Here is an 18,566-nt window from a genome sequence, read left to right as displayed (position 1 = left end):
TGGGTTCGGGGCGTGCTGACGGCTCAGAGCCTGGAACCTGCTTCAGATTCTGTGTCTCCCTCTCTCTCTGCCCCTCCCCCACTCACACTCTGACTCTGTCTCTCTCTCAACAATAAATAAACATTAAAAAAAACCAAAAACTCTGCCAAGGAGAAAAAAAAAAAAAAGATTGATCTAAAGAGTTGAGTCATTACACTCATTCCATTAGGATGCACAGTACAGTGTTAGGGAATGGACATGGGCTGATAAATTACAGGTGGTCAGATGGCAACATTTCATGAAGGGGGATGCTGTGCTGCTTTCCTGGGAGAAACTCGTTGGGAAGTGCCTGCATTTCCAAACTTGAGACAAAGGTCTTTAACGGTGCAGTGCTTAGTGTTGTCAGCCCGACAGCGTAATTTAGTTCACAAGGTATTTGGGCAACTCTTAATCTGAGCAAGCCTAAGGGCTTTTGAAAAATAAGTCTTTAAGAAAGATTGCCATTTTAAGGCTATATTTTAATATCATGTCAAAGTTTGAAGGCTTACACTTTAAATGAATAAAACCTAAAAATTACCGATTGGTTCAAAATGGTTTAATGGAAAAAAAATCTGTAACAAAAACTTTGCATTGTGTGCAAAGGCTCCACCATTTTTGAGCAAAGTGGACAGTGGTTCCCAGGGGGACGGGGCAGGAGAGGGGTCCAGACGTTTACAGCAGCAGGCATTTTCTTTTCCTCTTCTTGACGGGAGAGGGCAGAGAGCTGCTCAAATAACTTCATCAAACACTCTCTTGAGGTCTTGCTGCATGAAAACCAAGCACTCCAGGCATTTTCCAACATCAGTCTCCTCAGCCATGGCCAAACCCTGCTGGTAGGTGATGGGAGTCAGTTTCTTCTCCTTCAGTTTCTCAATGGTGTCTTCGTTGTCTCTGAGATCAAGTTTAGTCCCCACCAAAATGATGGGGGTGTTGGGGCAGTGATGTTGCATTTCAGGGTACCACTTTGCTCCAACATTTTCAGATGATGCAGGACTCACAAGAAAAGAGCAAATTAAGAGTACATCTGTTTGTGGATAGGATAAGGGACGTAATCTGTCATAATCTTCTTGTCCAGCTGTATCCCATAAGCCCAGATTCCCCATTTTCCATCTACCATAACACTGGCAGAGTGGTTTTCAAAGACACTGGGGACAATAGTCCAGGAAATGCATTGGCCGTGTAACCCATCAGGAGGCAGGGTTTACGGGCAGTTCCGTCTCCAACCACCACATACTCTATGGCCTGCATCTGGGCTGCTTACTGGACTGGGGTGGCAGCAGGGTGTAGACGCAAGGAGCGGTGGGCTTGGGGCACAGGGAGTGGCAGAGCATGGGGTGTCGGGGCCGCTGTCCACACCACCTCACTCCCTGCTGGTGGGAAGCCAGAGCCCAGCAGCGGCCACCACTCAAAGCTCTGGACTTGTCCTACTTCTTATTTTTTGCCATTAGAATTTACATAAAGTGGTATCTCTTTGTGGTTTTGATTTCCATTTCCCTGATTACTCTATAATCTGGACTATTCTCTTCAGTTATTTTGTCTGCCTCTGCGTCTGTCTGCTTGAATTCCTCTGTCTGGTTTGTTTTGCCTCCCCACTCCCCTTCTTCTCTCTCAGCGCATCTTGGCTGTTTTTTAGTCTTTTGCTTTTCCATTGAAATTTTTGTCTTTGAAATGTGGGTATTTATTTATAAACAGCTACATGAGCTACATACTCATGCAGAAGGTGAAGCCTCTCTTGAGGTGGTGACTGTACATTCTGGGATGATCCATGAGTCCCTGCCTGTTGATGAACAAGATCTGTCACTGCCACCTGCAGTTGGTCAAGTACAAACTTCAGCATGATCTCTCTAGGCTTTCTGTCAGCTGTTAGTCTCCATCGTTTTGTTGAAAAGCTAATGTAATGAATGAAAACCTTGACAGATCTAGATGGACCACATCTGCTAGGTTCCAAACTAACCCTGCCCCGTCTGTGTGTCTTCTGTGTGCGCACAGAGTGGGAAGAATGTTGGCCTGAGAACTGCCCAGCTCTACGGGCTGGTTAGCATCACTCTAGCAGGGGAGAAGTTAGTTACCCAATTAGGTGGTGATGGAATGGGAAGAAGAATGAAGGGGTTTTGTCGGTAAAAGACTATCATATGCAAAGGCACCGAGACTAAAAACTACATAGTAAGTTATTTTTTACTGCTAGAGAGTTTAGCATGTGTTGAAGAGTGGTGAGGAATGAGGCGAGAGTGGCAGGTAAAGGCTGGACCACGGAGGGCTTTGTATGCTGCACTACAGAATTGCCCTTCCATCTTTCAGCCCCCTGTTTCTAAAACTATTCCTAACTAACTGAAACATTTTGTGGTAGCAATATTTTAAGGTTTATTTAAAAATGTATATGTGAGAATTAAACATATTTTTGTAGTTTTCACATTATAATACACCTTTAAGAATTCATTGGGCATTACCAAAGATCTGTGAGAGGACCTGATAAATGAATAACATACCACCTGATCATATGTAATGTGTAGGAATTATTTACCAACCATTATGCTGATGAAACACGCTCATTCCTTGTTAGCTGACCTGTGTGATGTCATATAATTTCAGCATCGTGTTTGTAATATTCCATGTATTAAGAGTAAACATTTGTAACATACAAATTGTTTCTCAAGGCTCTATAACTATAAGAAGGAAGGTGTTTTTTTTTTAAGTTTATTTGTTTTGAGAGAGAGAGGCAGAGGGGGCGGGGAGAGAGAGAGAGAGAGAGAATTCCCAGCAGGCTCTGCACTGTGCGGAGCCTGACGCAGGGCTTGAACTCACAAACTGTGAGATCATGATCTGAGCTGAAATCAAGAGTCAAACATTTAACCAACTGAACCACCCAAGTGCCCTAAGAAGGAAGTTTTAAATGAGAATCGAGTCTTATTTGAAAATATCCAAATGCAATAAGCAGAAATTTGGAATATTCCAAAGTGAAGACAGCCTTGGTTGACCTTAGGTTTCTAAAAAATCTGGAGATAGAATATTCAAGGTGAAATGTCCAATTAAAAAAAAATAGCAGCAGGTAGTTAAAAAGCTAAAAGAAAATTAAGTGAATATTTTTTGGTTTTTGAATTTCCTTTTGTTAGAAATAAAAGTAATACTTGGTATGCACTGTGAAATAAAACATAATTGGTTTATGGATGTGAAAATGTTCTGAGTAATGATAACAGTGTTCAAGAAATAGGTTTTGGGGATGGAATGAGTTGGAGAAAAGTGAAAGTGGAGACAGAATGGTTGAGAGGCCAATCTAATAGTCTTTGTGAAAAGGGATGGCAGTTTGATCTGAAGTAGTAGCAATAGTGATATAAGGGGGCAGATTAATAGAAACATCAAGATTTAGCAATTGATTATATGTGAATGGTGAAGAATACAGAGGAATCTGGGAGGTTGACTCTTGATTTCTGACCTGGATTTTTTTTGGTCTTCAGAACTTGTCCTCTCGGTAAATGCTTGCTTTAACATGGACACTAATATGCTTCAGGAAGAATCTGTTCCTTCGATGCCATCTCTTCCTTTAGGGACAGCTTGCCCTTTCTGTGATTGCTTGCCTGAAAACAGACATTGCCCTTTCAGCACTGCTGAATAGGAAGGTTGTCTTTATCCAGACAGAGCAGTCTGGGCTACTGTTATACACGAAGACGAGATGAGAATCTAGCCTTCCTAGATGTAACAGGAAGCCCTGGAGTCTGTCTGGAGGCCCTCTCTCTGATCAGTATGACCCACGACTGGGCTTTCCAACATTCCCATCATTTCTTCTTCTTGCTGTGAACTTCATTAACTAATCAAGAGGTCTGCTCTCACCCTACACCGTCTTTTGCCTGAAATTTCTGTCTTTACTCAAATGCTTGTGACTTTGTCCATGGCTGCACTGCGTAACACGCTCCATCAGAGATGTTGCACATGATTCTGTTGCACATGGCCTAACTGATTGCAAACCAAAAAGCTGAACGGTATCCCCACTGATTTTTTTAAATCACGGCCTGATACCTATATTTTAGAATTAATAATGTTCCTTTTTAGAGTTACCAGAGAAAATAAAAGGTAACTCTGCACTGTAAGCATTCTAATTATAAGTCCCACCAGGACCAAGGAGTTAGAGAAAGGTGGTTTTCTAAAAGGAATGCCCCAGGATTATTAGCAAGAGGGGGAAGACATCTTTTGCATATCATATAACAGTTGTGCCCCTTCATTCTCTAGATCTTTCCTGAGCTCAGGAAAGTTTTATTTTATATATTTAAATATTGCTTTTCCATTTGTGTTTGTTACTTCTATACTGTTTGTCTTCCATATCCCCGTATTACCTTTTATTCTTCATATCTCCATTTTCCCTTAGTATTTTAGGAGAATTTCTCAAGCTTATGGTGACCTTACTGATTTTGTACAGCGTCTATTTTGCTTTTTGCTGATTCCATACATTTCATTTTTTAAATTTAAGTTTATTTATTTATTTTGAGAGAGAGAGAGTGTCTGAGCATGAGCATGGGAGGAGCAGAGAGAGAGAGGAAGAGAGACGATCCCAAGCAGGCTCTGTGCTGTCAGCTGATAGCACAGAGCCCAGTGTGGGGCTTGAGCCCATGAACCATGAGATCATGACTTGAGCTGAAATCAAGAGTCAGACTCGCTTAACCATCTGAGCACCCAGGCACCCCAGATTACATACATTTCAAATTCTGTCATCTGTTTAGTTTTGACATGCTTTTGTCCACATTTAATTGTACAGTTCTGTCATCTACAAATACTGATAACCTTGTTTCTTCTTTTACAATTTTCATTTACTTTCATTTTATATTAGTTAGACCAAAAATCTTAGGACAAATTTTAAAACATCCTCAGATGTCCCCTTTGTATATTACTGAATTTATAATAAACATAGTTAGGTTTTCCCTTTTGAACCTAGATGGAATCTGGATGGTATTTCTTGAATGTAAGGGAAGGTCCAATAACAACATACAAACTGGATTATAAATCTAAGAAGAAGTTCTTTTAGCCAACATCTGCTTTGAAGTGTTAAATAAAAAATTGCAAATAATACTGGGAGGACAGTACACATGAGAAAATTAATCTCTAGTGATTGTGAATTTTTTTTTTTTTTAATGTTTGGAAGAAAAGCGTTATGTGTATGACTCATTGTTAACTTAAGTACATGACGGTAAAAAGTTTACGAAGTCCCCCGCAAGGACCCCCACCTCTGTGTCCTACAGAAACATTATGTTGTGCTTGCTGTATTACACTAGTGGGGCTTCAAATCACATTGTGCTCTCACCACTTCATGAGTAAGCTTTCCCTTACCCTACCTTACTGTGCTCAGAACTCCTCTGCCGCGGGCCAGTGCTCATGAGTATGTGCCTGTTCCACGACTCAAGTCCTCTTGTGCTAAACGCTTCACATCCATCATCGTGCACTCTGGCCAAACATTATCTGTCTCCTCTCTTAAGCACTTCCACCCTCACCCTCCACTGGGGATCCTAGTTCCTTGTATCTTTTCCATTTAGACTCTTGACAGGCTTTCAGGATCCTGCAGTATTGGTGGGAGACACAAGGGGGGCGTGGTGGCATTCCTTCTCCCTGCCTTTTCTCTCAGAGGGCTGGCTTGCGTGGTCAAAACACTGTGAGCTTCTGCTGTGGGCTCAGAGTAATTGTTTATTTGGCAACTAGTATGTATACTTCACCTTTATCTGGACCCGGCACAGTATTGGGCAACGAGAGATGCCCCCAAGGATGGACTTGTTGGTTATTTGATAAAATTTACTTCAAATATTTACTATGGCCAAATTATAAAATCTGTTCCTTTAGTTAAGTTTTGCAAGTTAAAAGACTTCTTATTATCCACAACAGAGGAAATTGGAAGTAGATTTTTAAATGTCTTCATGTAAATGTGTCCCTGAATCCAGTGACTATATTTTATTTTTAGGGTTTTTATAACATGCATATCCATGATTTATGCCTGCTATTCATCATTTTCTCATTTTTTAACAGATTACCAGAATCGAAAATGTTAGTCATTTGTGTGATTTGAGAGTTTTAAATCTTGCTAGGAACCTTTTAAGTCACGTTGATAATCTTAATGGGCTGGATTCACTAACTGAACTTAACCTGCGACACAATCAGATCACTTTTGTGGTGAGTATTAACATGGAATCGATATATGATTTCTGGCTTTTCTTTTAAGGAATATGCTAAATGTTATGGCATTATGCAAAGTAAGAATCTACAGTAATTTCATTCTTTTCTGAGTTTCATTGTGGATATAATTATTAAGCTCTATGTTTTGATTTGGAAGTGTGAAGGTGTTTTTCACTTTAAAAGATAAATGTAAAGATAATAGAAGTATTATCAATAAATGAATTAGCTAATTTAAATGGATACTGAATTCTTTCCTGTTTTATCATGGGTACAGAATTAACAAGGAAGGAGGTTATTGGTGACTTAAAGTTGATAAATGGTTGTACCAGGAGGAAAAAGACACAGAGGGGAGAGGCTGTGGGCTGTGAAGATGCGCATAAATATATCTTTTGCGGTGTTGAAAGAGGCAGCCTGGTGTAGTGGAAAAAGCATTGCATAGGGCATCAGAGACCCCCTTCTAGTCACAGCATCATCTCTCATTAGTTGTGTGACCTTGGGTAAATCCTTAACTCTATAAGCATCAGTTTACTTTTCTCTAAAAGGAGGGCATTGGGTTAGATTCTTTCCAGGATCCTTTTTAGCTTGTTGAATCTGAAGAAAGACATAAGGGTGGTCAAGAACTGGCATGTGAGCAGGAGGAAACAAGTTAGCATTGTGGGGGCAAAACTGCAGAAAGGCAACTCCAAGGGCACCTGGGTGGCTCAGTCGGTTGGGTGTCCGACTTCAGCTCCGGTCATGATATCATGGTTCATGAGTTCGAGCTCCGCGTCCGGCTCTGTGCTGACAGCTCAGAGCCTGGAGCCTGCTTTGGATTCTGTGTCTCCTTCTCTCTCTACCCCTCACCTGCTTGTGCTCTGTCTCTCTCTCTCTCTCTTTCAAAAATAAATAAACGTTTTAAAAAATTAAAAAAAAAACCAGAAAGGCAACTCTGGAACTCTGCAGGTGAACTTTGTTAGATTTATAGCTTTACTCGAGTTCAGCAACGAAGTAACAGCCTGATGCTCAGGTATTTTGTACTTGTGCAAATGTGAGAAGCACTAGACATAGGGATTTTGGCTGTATGATGTGGTACAGGCCAAGAAGACTTCTAATGATTTATAGAAACATTTGTTTTTTTAACAAGCTTCCTTTCTTTTACATGCAATAGAAAAATATTAGGTTCTCTCAGGATGTCACTCAAGCACTTTTAAAGGCACAATCTTTTAACTTTTTGAGACATTGAGTTCCTTACTAAGTAATTAAGTGTAATGTAAATGGTACACTTGGAAAGGTTGGGGGACAGATGATGCCTTATCTCTAGGCCTCCTTGTACAGTACAAATTGGTTTCATTTTGAAGTTTTACCAGAAAATATGAGCTCAGTAATAGTCAAATCTTCTAGGAGGTTGGGATAATTTCAAAACCTTTTCCAAGACATGGATTTATTCCAGAACCTCTAAATTCTGTCAGCCCCTCCCCAGATTGAATTTAAATATTGGAAATGGCTTGTTTATTTCAAAAGACATCCAGATTGAGTTAATCTGTTACACTGCTGAGTGTCTAGGAACTGCTCATGCTGGACTTGATCTGTCCTCAGGACATTGGGTGTGGTAAGAATCCAAAAGGCTTTGGTAGAGTGGGGCACAGACATCTATTGACTTTTGCATATTCCTTTCTATGTTCTGTCTTTCATTTGGAAAGTACATAATGCATATCCAGGAAATTGCTTACTGAATTTCCCAGTGAGTATTACGTCTGATCATTACTATTATGGCTTAGGTAGCAATGTCTATGGAAAAGGAAATTGTTTTCATTTATGAAAGTTAAAAAGATTTAATAAGTATTATGCTTATGGTATTATCATGATAATAAGTAGCATGCATATTAATTTATAGGAAATTGTGAATATACATGTAAGGATAAGTAAGACACTGGGTCTAACTTTTGTTTGTTTCTTTTACAAAGCATCCTTTCCTAAAACAGCCAAGAGACTTTTTAAGTCTGAGGATTTTTTTTTTTTTCCAGTATCTTCATTTCTCTAGGGTCAGTTATCACCCTTATATTTTTGCTTTTTTTTCTCTTTCATGGTTTTGATTTTCCTCGGTGGCTGGTAATCTTTAAATGAAGGACCGTGTTCGGTAGTAGCTGGGTCTCCTGCGGAGCTGAATGGGTCTTTTTAACTCTAAGATCTCTCCCTAGAATGATCACTGAATTTGTGTAAGTTGTCGAATCCCACACATTGGCAGGCTTCCCTTTAGTGAGTGGAAGGGAAAAGGGAGGCTCACACTGTAATTGCCAAAATAAGAGAACGACTATTTGGGGGTATAGAAGGACTTTACTATCTTTTGTGCCAAGTCAAATGCCATTCCCCCCCCACCCCGCCGCTGGGTCTAATGTAGCAGTTATTAACCATCTCCCTGGATCAAACACCCACACTGTCCATCTGTCTTTGACAGATACTCTGTTTTGTTTAAAGAACAGACCGTGAGGCTCCAGCTGAGTGTTTCTCCAGCCAGCTGCTCTGTTCATTGCCTGTGTGTGTGTGCATGGCAGGGGTGGGCGTGGGCTGAGGGTGGGGTAGGTTTGTTGGTGCTCCCTGATAGATCCTATCTGCTTTCCAGCTTCCTGAAATTCATCAGAAATGTGGATCTCTTAATGAAGACTCTTGGCTTTATCATTTCCATGGAGTTATTCATTTTGTGTATTTTTGTTGCTTTGCCCATTGACTTTTGTAGAAGAGATGAAGCATGTTATTACCTATTTCACTATCTTGTCAGAAAACTCTGATGTTTTTGATGTAGAAAAGTTTTTGTTTGTTGGTTTATTCTGGCTAAAGTCACTGATCTTTTTCTGGGAGATTTTATAAATTTCAAACCAAATGTCTTTTTTGTTTATATATCTTTCCCTTTTAAAAAATTGTGGGACACCTGGGTGACTCAGTCGGTTAAGCGGCCGACTTTGGCTCAGGTCATGATCTCATGGTTTGTAGGTTTGAGCCCTGCATCGGGCTCTGTGCTGACAACTCAGAGCCTGGAGCCCGCTTCAGATTCTGTGTCCCCTCTCTTTTTGCCCCTCTCCTGCTCACGCTCTGTCTCTGTCTCTCAAAAAATGAATAAATGTTAAAAAAAATTTTTTTTAATTATAAAATGATACAGACGTTCTGAAAAGAATGGGAAATAATATTACCAATATGTGTAGATCGACCAATCAACTTAATGAATAAAAATCTTTTAAATATAGTTAAGGCCCAATGTGTAAGCCTCCCCATCCTATTTCCTCCCTCCTTTGCAGAGGTAACCACAGTTCTGTGTCTGGTGTTCATGGAACGAATTCTTTTCCACATATGTATGCACTTATCCCTAAATAATATCAAGTTGTTGTTTTGCATGCTTTTAAATGTTGTATAAATGGCATCATCATACTATGCACATTTTTAAGTTGCTTTTATTTATTTATTTTTATTAAAAAAATTTTTTTAGTGTTTATTTTTGACAGAGAGAGAGAGAGAGCGAGCGCGTGCGCGCATGAGTGGGGGAGGGGCAGAGAGAGAGAGGGAGACACAGAATCCGAAGCAGGCCCCAGACTGCAAGCTGTCAGCCCAGAGCCCGACACAGGGCTCGAACTCACGGACCATGAGATCATGACCTGAGCCGAAGTTGGACGCTCAACCGACTGAGCCACCCAGGCACCCCTAAATTGCTTTTATTGACATGCTTTGAGATCTGTGTTGTTCTCTGTAGCTCTAGGTCACTAGTTTTCATTGTTATATAACATTCCATTGTATGATTGTGATTAAAAATATTCATTCTTGGGGCACCAGATGGCTCAGTTGATTAAGCATCTGACTTCCGCTCAGGGCATGATATTGCGGTTCATGAATTCGAGCCCTGCGTCGGGACTGACAGCTCAGAGCCTGGAACGTGCTTCAGATTCTGTGTCTCCCTCTCTGTGCTCCTCCCCTACTCGTGCTCTCTGTCTTTCTCTCTCAAAGAATAAATAAACATTAAAAAAATTTAAAAACATTTATTCTTTTACTTATGGACAGTAGTATTGTTAAAAAGTGTCACAAATAACATTTTTGTACATGTCTTTTAGTGCATATGTGTAACAGTTTCTCTAGGACAGCGGCTCTCAGACCATAATCTAAAGTAATAAATAAAATTTACATTAAAACCCAGGTATTAAATGCCCAGTTATTAAAAGCCCAGTTATTAAATATTTATGTGGGTACATCGTAAATAATAAAAGCAAGCATTTCATGAAGCTATACCTACCCTTGCTGTTATCCATTCTGGTATATCCTGTTCTGTTCTAGCCTATCAAAAATGTTGGTCTAAAAAAAATGTTGGTCTCAACCTATTGAACTGATTTCTTGACCAATGAAAAATTGGTTGCAACCTGCATTTATCAAATGATGCTCAGTGATAGAGCTTGGGAGAGACATTGCTGGGTGCCAGGATCATGCTCATTATTTCATTTTATCAGATATCATCAAGTTTTCTCCAAAAGTTGATACAAAAATTTGGTACAACCAAATTACAGTTCCATCAGCATTACCTGGGAGTTCCTTTAACTTCACATCTTTGTTGACACTTGATATTGTCAGGCCTTTTATTTTTTGCCAGTCTTTTAACTATGAAATTATATTGTAGTGAGATTTTAATTTGAATTTCCAGTGAGGTTGAATGCCTTTCATCTTTTTTCTTTTGTGATAATTGAGCTCTCTTCTGTATATGGTCCTATCCTTTGCCCATTGTAATGACAGAGTGTTTTCTCTTTTTCCTCTTGATCAGGAGTGTTTGTTTCTGCTGTATTTTGAGGAACAGAAGTAAAAACTATCAATAGTTTTTTTTTTTACTGTTTCTGGGTTTTTTTGTTTGAAAAATCTTTCCTTAAAGACTGAGGATATAGGGGTGCCTGGGTGGCCCAGTCAGTTAAGCATCCAACTTCAGCTCAGGTCATGATCTCGTGGTTCGGGGGTTCGAGCCCCGTGTCAGGCTCTGTGCTGACGGCTCAGACTGGAGCCGGCTTTGGATTCTGTGTCTCTCTCTCTCTCTCTGCCTCTTCCCAGCTCGCATTCTGTCTCTCTCTGTCTGTCAAAAATGAATAAACATTAAAAAAAAATTTAAAAAAAGACTGAGGACATAAAGATATTTTTCTGTATTAACAAAAGTTTTAAAGTTATTCGCATGTTTTATCTATTTGCAATTGATTTTTGCTTGTGGTGTAAAGTTAAAATTCGATTTTGTTTCTTCTTTTCTCATTTGGATTGCTAATTGTCCCAGCACCATTTATTGAAAAGTGGATTCTTTCTGTCCTTTTCTATCACCTTGGCAGTATTTCCTTCTAGCAAATTAAATATCCACATATGCATGGGTCTGTGCTGGCCTCTGTTCTGTTCCATAGATCTCTATGTTCCAGTATAACACTATCTTAATAACTGTAATAACCTCTGTTATGTCCTAAGAGCTCGTAGCATGAGGGCCCCAATCTTCCTTTTTCTTCCCTTTCCTTCCTTTCCCAGCTTTCCTTTCTTCCTCTAAAGAAAAATCATCTTCTTTTTTTTTCTGTTTCTATATACATTCTAGAAATAGCATATCAAGTTTCATGAATAACCCTACTGGTATGTTTGATTGGAATGTCTTTGAATTTGAAGACAATTGAGATTTTTTATGATATGGAACCTTTAATACCATAATATGAACATGGCATATTATTATGAAGGCATAATGTGAAAACAGCGTATCTCTCAATTCACATATGTCACATTTAATGATTTTTATTCTCCTCCATAAATAGCTCATTTGTTTTTTGTTAGATTTCTTCCAAGATATGTTATACCTTTTTTGCTATTGTAAACTTTTTTGATCAGAAATAGATTTCTTACTGTTGTTAGTAGTGTATGGAACCACAGTTGATTTGGGTTCATTGATCATATATTTAGCAAGCTTTCTCTGACACTTAATAATTTTAAAAATGTATCTGTAGGTTATCTTAGGTTTTATATTTAGACAATTATAATTTTTGGTGAACAATTATAGTTTTTCCTTAATCATTATGTTTTGTTTCTTCTTGTTTGAGCTAAACTGAACCTCCAGTTTGACTAAACCTCTAGTACAGTTGAATAAAGAAGCAAAAGTGGGCATCCTTGCCTTATTCCTGAGTTTAAGGGAAACATATCACTAGCTGTGTTTGCTAAATGCCATTTATTAATCTGAGAAAATTATCCTCTGTTTTTAGTTTGCTTAAGTTCATGTTATGAATGTTTGTTGGATTTTATTAGATGATTTTTCTACCGCTCTTAGACTGGTTGTATGGATTCTTCTTTATTAATTTTGCAAATTGTTTTATAAGATTGTGTAATGGTAAGTCACTCTAGCACTTTTGGTCATATTATGTATTTTATAGGCTATATTTCATATACCTTCATGAATTTTGTTTGCCAATATTTTATTCACAATATTTGTATCGATGTTAATACATGAGATTTGTCCAGGGGTGCCTGGGTGGCTCAGTCCACTAAGCATCTGATTTCAGCTCAGGTCATGATCTCACGGTTTGTGAGTTCAAGCCCCGCACAGGGCTCTGTGCTGACAGCGCAGACCCTGCTTGGGATCCTCTCCCCCTCTCTCTCTCTGCCCCTCCCTTGCTTGCTCACATGTTCTCTCTCAAAAACAAATAAATAAACTTAAAAAAAAATAAATGAGATTTTTCTGTAACTTATTTTTATTGTTCTTTTCTGATATCGAGATTACACTAGCCTCATAAAATGAATTGAGGAGTGGTTCCTATTTTAATATTGTGTGATACCCTATTTATTTGGTATAAATCTCACTTTATATGAAATTAAAGATAATCTGCACCTTGAATAATTGGAAGAATTTATCTGTTAAATAGTTTGGGTAGTTTTAAACCATTGATTTAGTAATAATAGTATCAGTCTTGATATGTTGTAGTTTCCTTTCATCTGAATTTACTGTTTTTAGCTGCTCTCTCTGTAGTCATGGCCCCTTTGTCACTTCTCATAATGCTTATTCATACTTTCTTATTTCTTGATTAGTATTGCCTGAGATTTCTTTATGTTACTAGTAGTTTCAAAGAACTGCCTTTTGGCTTTGTTGAGCTTCTCTTACAGCTTTTAAAAAATACTGTTTATTGATTTTTGTTCTTAACTCTCTTATTTTCTTTTTCTTTCTAAAATTTTGTGTTGGATATCTGATACATTAGTTTTCATTCTTTTTTATTTTCTAATATGAGCACTAAAGGCTATAAATTTCCCTCTAAGAACCACTTCAGCTTCTTCCCACAAGTTTTGAAATTTAGTATTTTTATTCTAAATATTTTATAAGTCCCATTATGATTTCTTCCTTGATCCATATACAATTTTTGATATGTTTGGGTTATTCTTTTTTTAGTCATTCTTTTCTAATTTAATGGTATTGTGACCAATGAATGTGGATTATATGTAATCGGTTCTGTGAAGTTTGTTGAGGTTTACTTTATTGCCTACTAGGCAGTCAATATTTACAGTCAGTACGTGCTCTCCATATGTTTCCCTAGTATGTGGTCAGTCTTTGAAGCTGTTTCTAGGTGCACACAAGTTTAAAATTGATGTATCTTGTTGGGATGAGCACTGGGTGTTATATGTAAGTGATGAATCACTAAATTCTGCTCCTGAAACTATTATTACACTATATGTTAACCCACTTGGATTTAAATAAAGTAAAAAAAAACCTGATGTATCTTCCTGATAAATTGTTCGTTTTATCATTGTGTAGTAACTATCTTTGTTACTAACTCCTTCATTGAGCAAGTGTTTTATGAGCATGGGCCATATGTCAGGTACTGTTCTAAGTATGTAGTATAGCTAAGGAAGTTAATACTTTTTGCCTTAACATTCATTTAGTCTAATGTTAATGCCAACTTTCTTTTGGTGATTTTTTTCCTCTTGTATCTTTTTTATTCCTTAACCTTTAGAAAACTTTAATATTGGCACAATTTCAGAAAAGGATGCAATAGTAAAGAAGTCCTAGTACCCCAGTACCCAATTACCTAAATGGTTATGTTTAGTACATTTGCTTTGTCTTTTCTTTTGATTATTCTCCTTCTTCCCTTCTCTTTATGTCTACAAGTCTGTCTCTCTCTCTCTCTCTCTTTTTCTGAGCCATTTAAGAGTAAGTTGCAGGCATGATGCCCCTTTATATTCGCATACTTCAGTGTATATTTTCTAAAAACAACAATTCTCTTATATAAACACATTACAATAATCAAAATCGGGAAGTTAACATCGATGTGATGCTATTATGTAATCTGTAAATCCCATTCAAGTTTTCTTAATTATCTAATTAGTGCCCCTTTATAGTAAAAAAAAAAAAAAAAGCAAATTCCAAGATCATGCATTGCATTCAGTAATTATGCCTCCCTAGTCTTCTTTAATCTCTTTGTATGTCATGACATAGACATTTTTGAACAATATTAGCTTCTTATTTTGCAGAATGTCCGTCAATTTGGGTTTGTCTACTGATGTGTCCTCATGATTAGATTCAGTTTATGTACTTTTGGCAGGAATAGCAGCAGGAGTGATGCTAACTTCTTAGTGAATCATATGACCTATTCTTTTACTTTCAACCGGGGGGCGTTTGTGTACTCATGCACCTTATTGCGGGCTGATGGAGTTTTCTCTGTTCTTTCCTATTCACTTTAATGGTTACTCTTAACATTTTAAAATATACACTTGACTTAAATTATGGAGTGAATATACATCCCTACCCTCTTCTTAAATAAGGACCCCAGAATCATTTAATTCAGGAAGCCTGTCCTGTTTCACATAGTTTTGCTTCCTAGACTTTTTTTTTTTTAATCTTTTTACTTCCAAAATTAGATATGTTAATTGTTGGTGTTTTCAGTCAGTGCTTATTTGGATTCACCCACATGCGTGTCTGGGTTTACCACTCTTTCCAAAATATACAATTTAGAAAAATCTTTATGATGGCTCTGGTGGTGGTAAGCTCTCTCAGTTTATGTTTGTCTAATAATGTGTTTATTTTGCTTTTATTCATGACTGATGGTTTGACTTGGTGGACAGTTATTTTTTCCCCTAGATGTTTGAAGCTCGCTCTCTTTGAACTCTATTATTGCCATTAAACTGTCGACTATCTTTTTTTGTGTGCATGGTTTTCTTTTTCTTTCTCTGGTTGCTTTTAAGATTATGAGATTACTTTTTGGAGTTCTTCAGACTCACCAAGATGTGTATAGATGTGGAACCACCATATTTCTTCAATTTTAGATAAACATTTTTTTCCATATTTCACCAACTCTGAAATCTGGATATGTTTTACAATGCATGGCATCTTAAAATCACTATTGGATAGGTTATAGTAATTTCATTGCTTAAATATACGTGAACTTGCTTTTAACTTTATACTATGCTCATTTCAATTATTGGTGCTACATGTTTTGACTTTAATCACTGTTCAAAATGTATTTAAAAAGATTACACCCAAATGGCTCAGTGGGTTGGGCGTCCAACTCTTGATTTCAGCTCAGGTCATCGTCCCAGGGTCGTGGGACTGAGTCCCACGTTGGGCTCCATGCTGAGTATGGAGCCTGCTTACGACTCTGTCTCCCTCTGCCACTCTTCTTACTTGCGCATGCTCTCTCTCTCTCTCAAATTAAAAAAAAAATGCTAAAAAGATTACACCAAGGGGGTGTGTGGGTGTCTCAGGTGGTTAAATGTCCAACTCTTGGTTTCTGCTCAGGTCATGATCTCATGGTTCATGGGTTCAAGCCCCATATTGGGCTCTGTGCTGGCAGAGTGAAGCCTGCTTGGTATTCTCTCTCTCCCTCTCTCTCTCTCTCTTCCCCTCCCCAGCTCATGCTTGCTTGCTCTCTCTCTCTCAAAATAAATAAATAAACTTAAAAAAAGATTACACCAAGACTTAGCATGAAATGAAACATTCCTGAATTCAAAAAGGCATGGAAAGCAAAGACACACATTTAATATTAGTGAAACATACTTTTCATTGGAGGAATGACCGTAATTCTACATTTTCTTGCTAATTAACAATCAAATACTTTCAAAGGGAGAAAACCATGTTTGGTAAAGCTGTGTTATATTTTGATACTGAGATAGATTCAGAGAGTTTGCTCATCACATGCCAAGCAATGTACTTGAAGGCAGGAGAAATTGAGCAAGCTCCTTGGAAGAGATGACAGCATTTTAAAGCAAGAAGAAGCTGTGTGTATAATTCACACTGGTGTCTTAGACTATTTGGGCTGCTATCACAAAATACCACAGGCTGGGTAACTTATAAACAAGAGAAATTTATTTCTCACAGTTCTGGAGGCTGGGAAGTCCAAGATCAAAGTGCCAGCCTGGTTGCATTCTGGTGAGAGCCTTCTTTTTGGTCTACAGCTGGTGCCTTTTCACTGTGTCCTCACATGGTGGGGAAAGCTAGACCTCTTTTATAAGGCACTAATCCCATTCATAAGGGACCACTCTTGTTACTTAAGCACCTCCCAAAGGTCCCACCTCCTAATACTATCACCTTCGTGGTTAGGATTTCAATTTGGGGGAGACACAAACATTCAGAGCAGAGTACTGGTGTTTCTTTACCTTAACAATATAAAAATATACAGAATGTATGTCACTAGCTTGGAAGAACATTCTGTAGACAATAACAGAGCACACTTTTAGGATACTCAGCATCACCAATGTTCATGATGGCACAGAAGACAGTATTGTGTGAAAAGTATGGATATTATTGGTTAAATAGTGATTCAGAAGTTGGACTCTAAATGTGAAGACTATTCCTCCATACTTTATTGAGGTGTAATTTGGATACACAAATCTCAACTGTACAGTTCAATGTTTTTTTTATATAAATGTACTTTCATTTAACACCACTCAGATCAAGATAGAAAACATTTCTTTTGCTCCAGAAAGTTCCCTTGTGCCCCTTCCCAGTCAGTCCCAGCTTTTCCCTGCCCTAGAAGTTTTCTGACTTCTTTCCCCATAGATTAATTTTGCTTGTTTTTGAACTTTTTATGAAATATATATGTATATATATATACTTTTTGTGTACTAACTTAATGTTTTGATATTCATCCATTTTGTTGTGTGTATCATTAGTTTTTTTTTAAATTAGCTGAGAGTCGTATTCATTCTCTAATTATAATGCAAATTGTGGTTTCATTCTTCTCTTCATAGCCATCTTGATTATTTCCAATTTTTGGCCCTTACAAATAACACTGATAGGAATATTCTTATAGTCTTTTATTTATCCATTTATTTTGGTGGACATGTACCTCATTTCTCTTACGGAGCCATAAGGTAGGTGGATGTCTAAATTTACTAGAAACTGCCAAACCATTTTATGAAGTGATTATACCATTTTACATTCCAACAGCAATAAATAAGAGCTCTAATTACCCCACATCCTACCCAACATTTGATGGTGATGGTCTTTATAAGTTTAGTGATTCTGTGATTATCAGTGGTTTTAATTTGCAGTTCCTTGATGACTAGTGATGTTGAGCATGTTTTCAAGTCCTTTTAGGCCATTCTAACATATCTTTTTATGACATATCAGTTTATGTCTTTTACCTATTAAAAAATTAGGTTGTTTATCCTTTTATCATTGAGGTGTAGTAGATCTATGTTCTAGCTTCAGGTCCTTTGGCATATGCATTGGGTGGCTTTTTTGCATGGTTTGCCTTTTTGCTTATTTAGTAATGTTTTTGATATGTAGAAGCTTTACATTTTAGTGATGTACAGTTTACCAATTTGTTTTATTTTATCATTGGTGCCTTTTTTGCCCTGAACAAGAAGTCTTTGTCTATCCCGGTATCATGGATATGTTCTCCTCTGCCTTCTTCCAGAAAGTTTATTGTTTTACCTTTCACTTGGGGGTCTTGACACTTCTTTAATTACATTTTGTGTATGGTGTGAGGTTGGGGTCATGGTTAATTTTTCCGATATAGGGATATCTATTTGCTCTACACCCTTTACTCATTAATTGGTGTGTCCTTGTTGAAATTGAATTATAATCAAATGAGTCTTTTTGTGGACCTTCTCTTTTGTTCCATCTATTTGTATATTATTATGCCAGAACTACACTGTCTAACTCTATGCTAAATGGAGATTTTTTGGAGTTCATTTATTTAATAAATTCATTTTGCTTAATTTTTATGTATGCATAAGAATGATATTTGGCTAAAAATATGGGTAAATAAATCTAAAAGAGCTCTTTCAGCAACAGTGAAATAAAAATTCTAAGTGATATTTTGTTATTGGTTAATCATAAGTTTGTTTCATCAGGTGTTACATAAAATAAACTTAAGATGATACCTTAGATTTGACCAAATATGGTAATTTTACTAGCATACCTAATATTTGTGTTTCTGAATCTGCAGATGCATATC

General features: G+C 37.6%; 1 protein-coding gene and 1 pseudogene across 2 annotated transcripts in view; one reads left to right on the top strand and one right to left on the bottom strand.

The window, feature by feature from the left end:
- LRRC49 (leucine rich repeat containing 49) overlaps positions 1-18,566 on the top strand; it is a 149,059-nt gene that overhangs the window by 22,242 nt on the left and 108,251 nt on the right. For both annotated transcript variants that reach the window (XM_042941522.1, XM_042941525.1), the window contains one exon: positions 6,019-6,162. In XM_042941522.1, coding sequence (XP_042797456.1) covers positions 6,019-6,162 — 144 coding nt within the window. The remainder of the gene's footprint in view (positions 1-6,018; positions 6,163-18,566) is intronic.
- On the bottom strand, positions 691-1,266 carry LOC122221846 (annotated as a pseudogene).

This window comes from Panthera leo, chromosome B3, assembly GCF_018350215.1.
Source record: "Panthera leo isolate Ple1 chromosome B3, P.leo_Ple1_pat1.1, whole genome shotgun sequence".
Classification (NCBI taxonomy): domain Eukaryota; kingdom Metazoa; phylum Chordata; class Mammalia; order Carnivora; family Felidae; genus Panthera; species Panthera leo.
The sequence above is the reverse complement of the archived record's forward strand: the minus strand, read 5'-3'. Positions and strand labels throughout refer to the sequence as shown.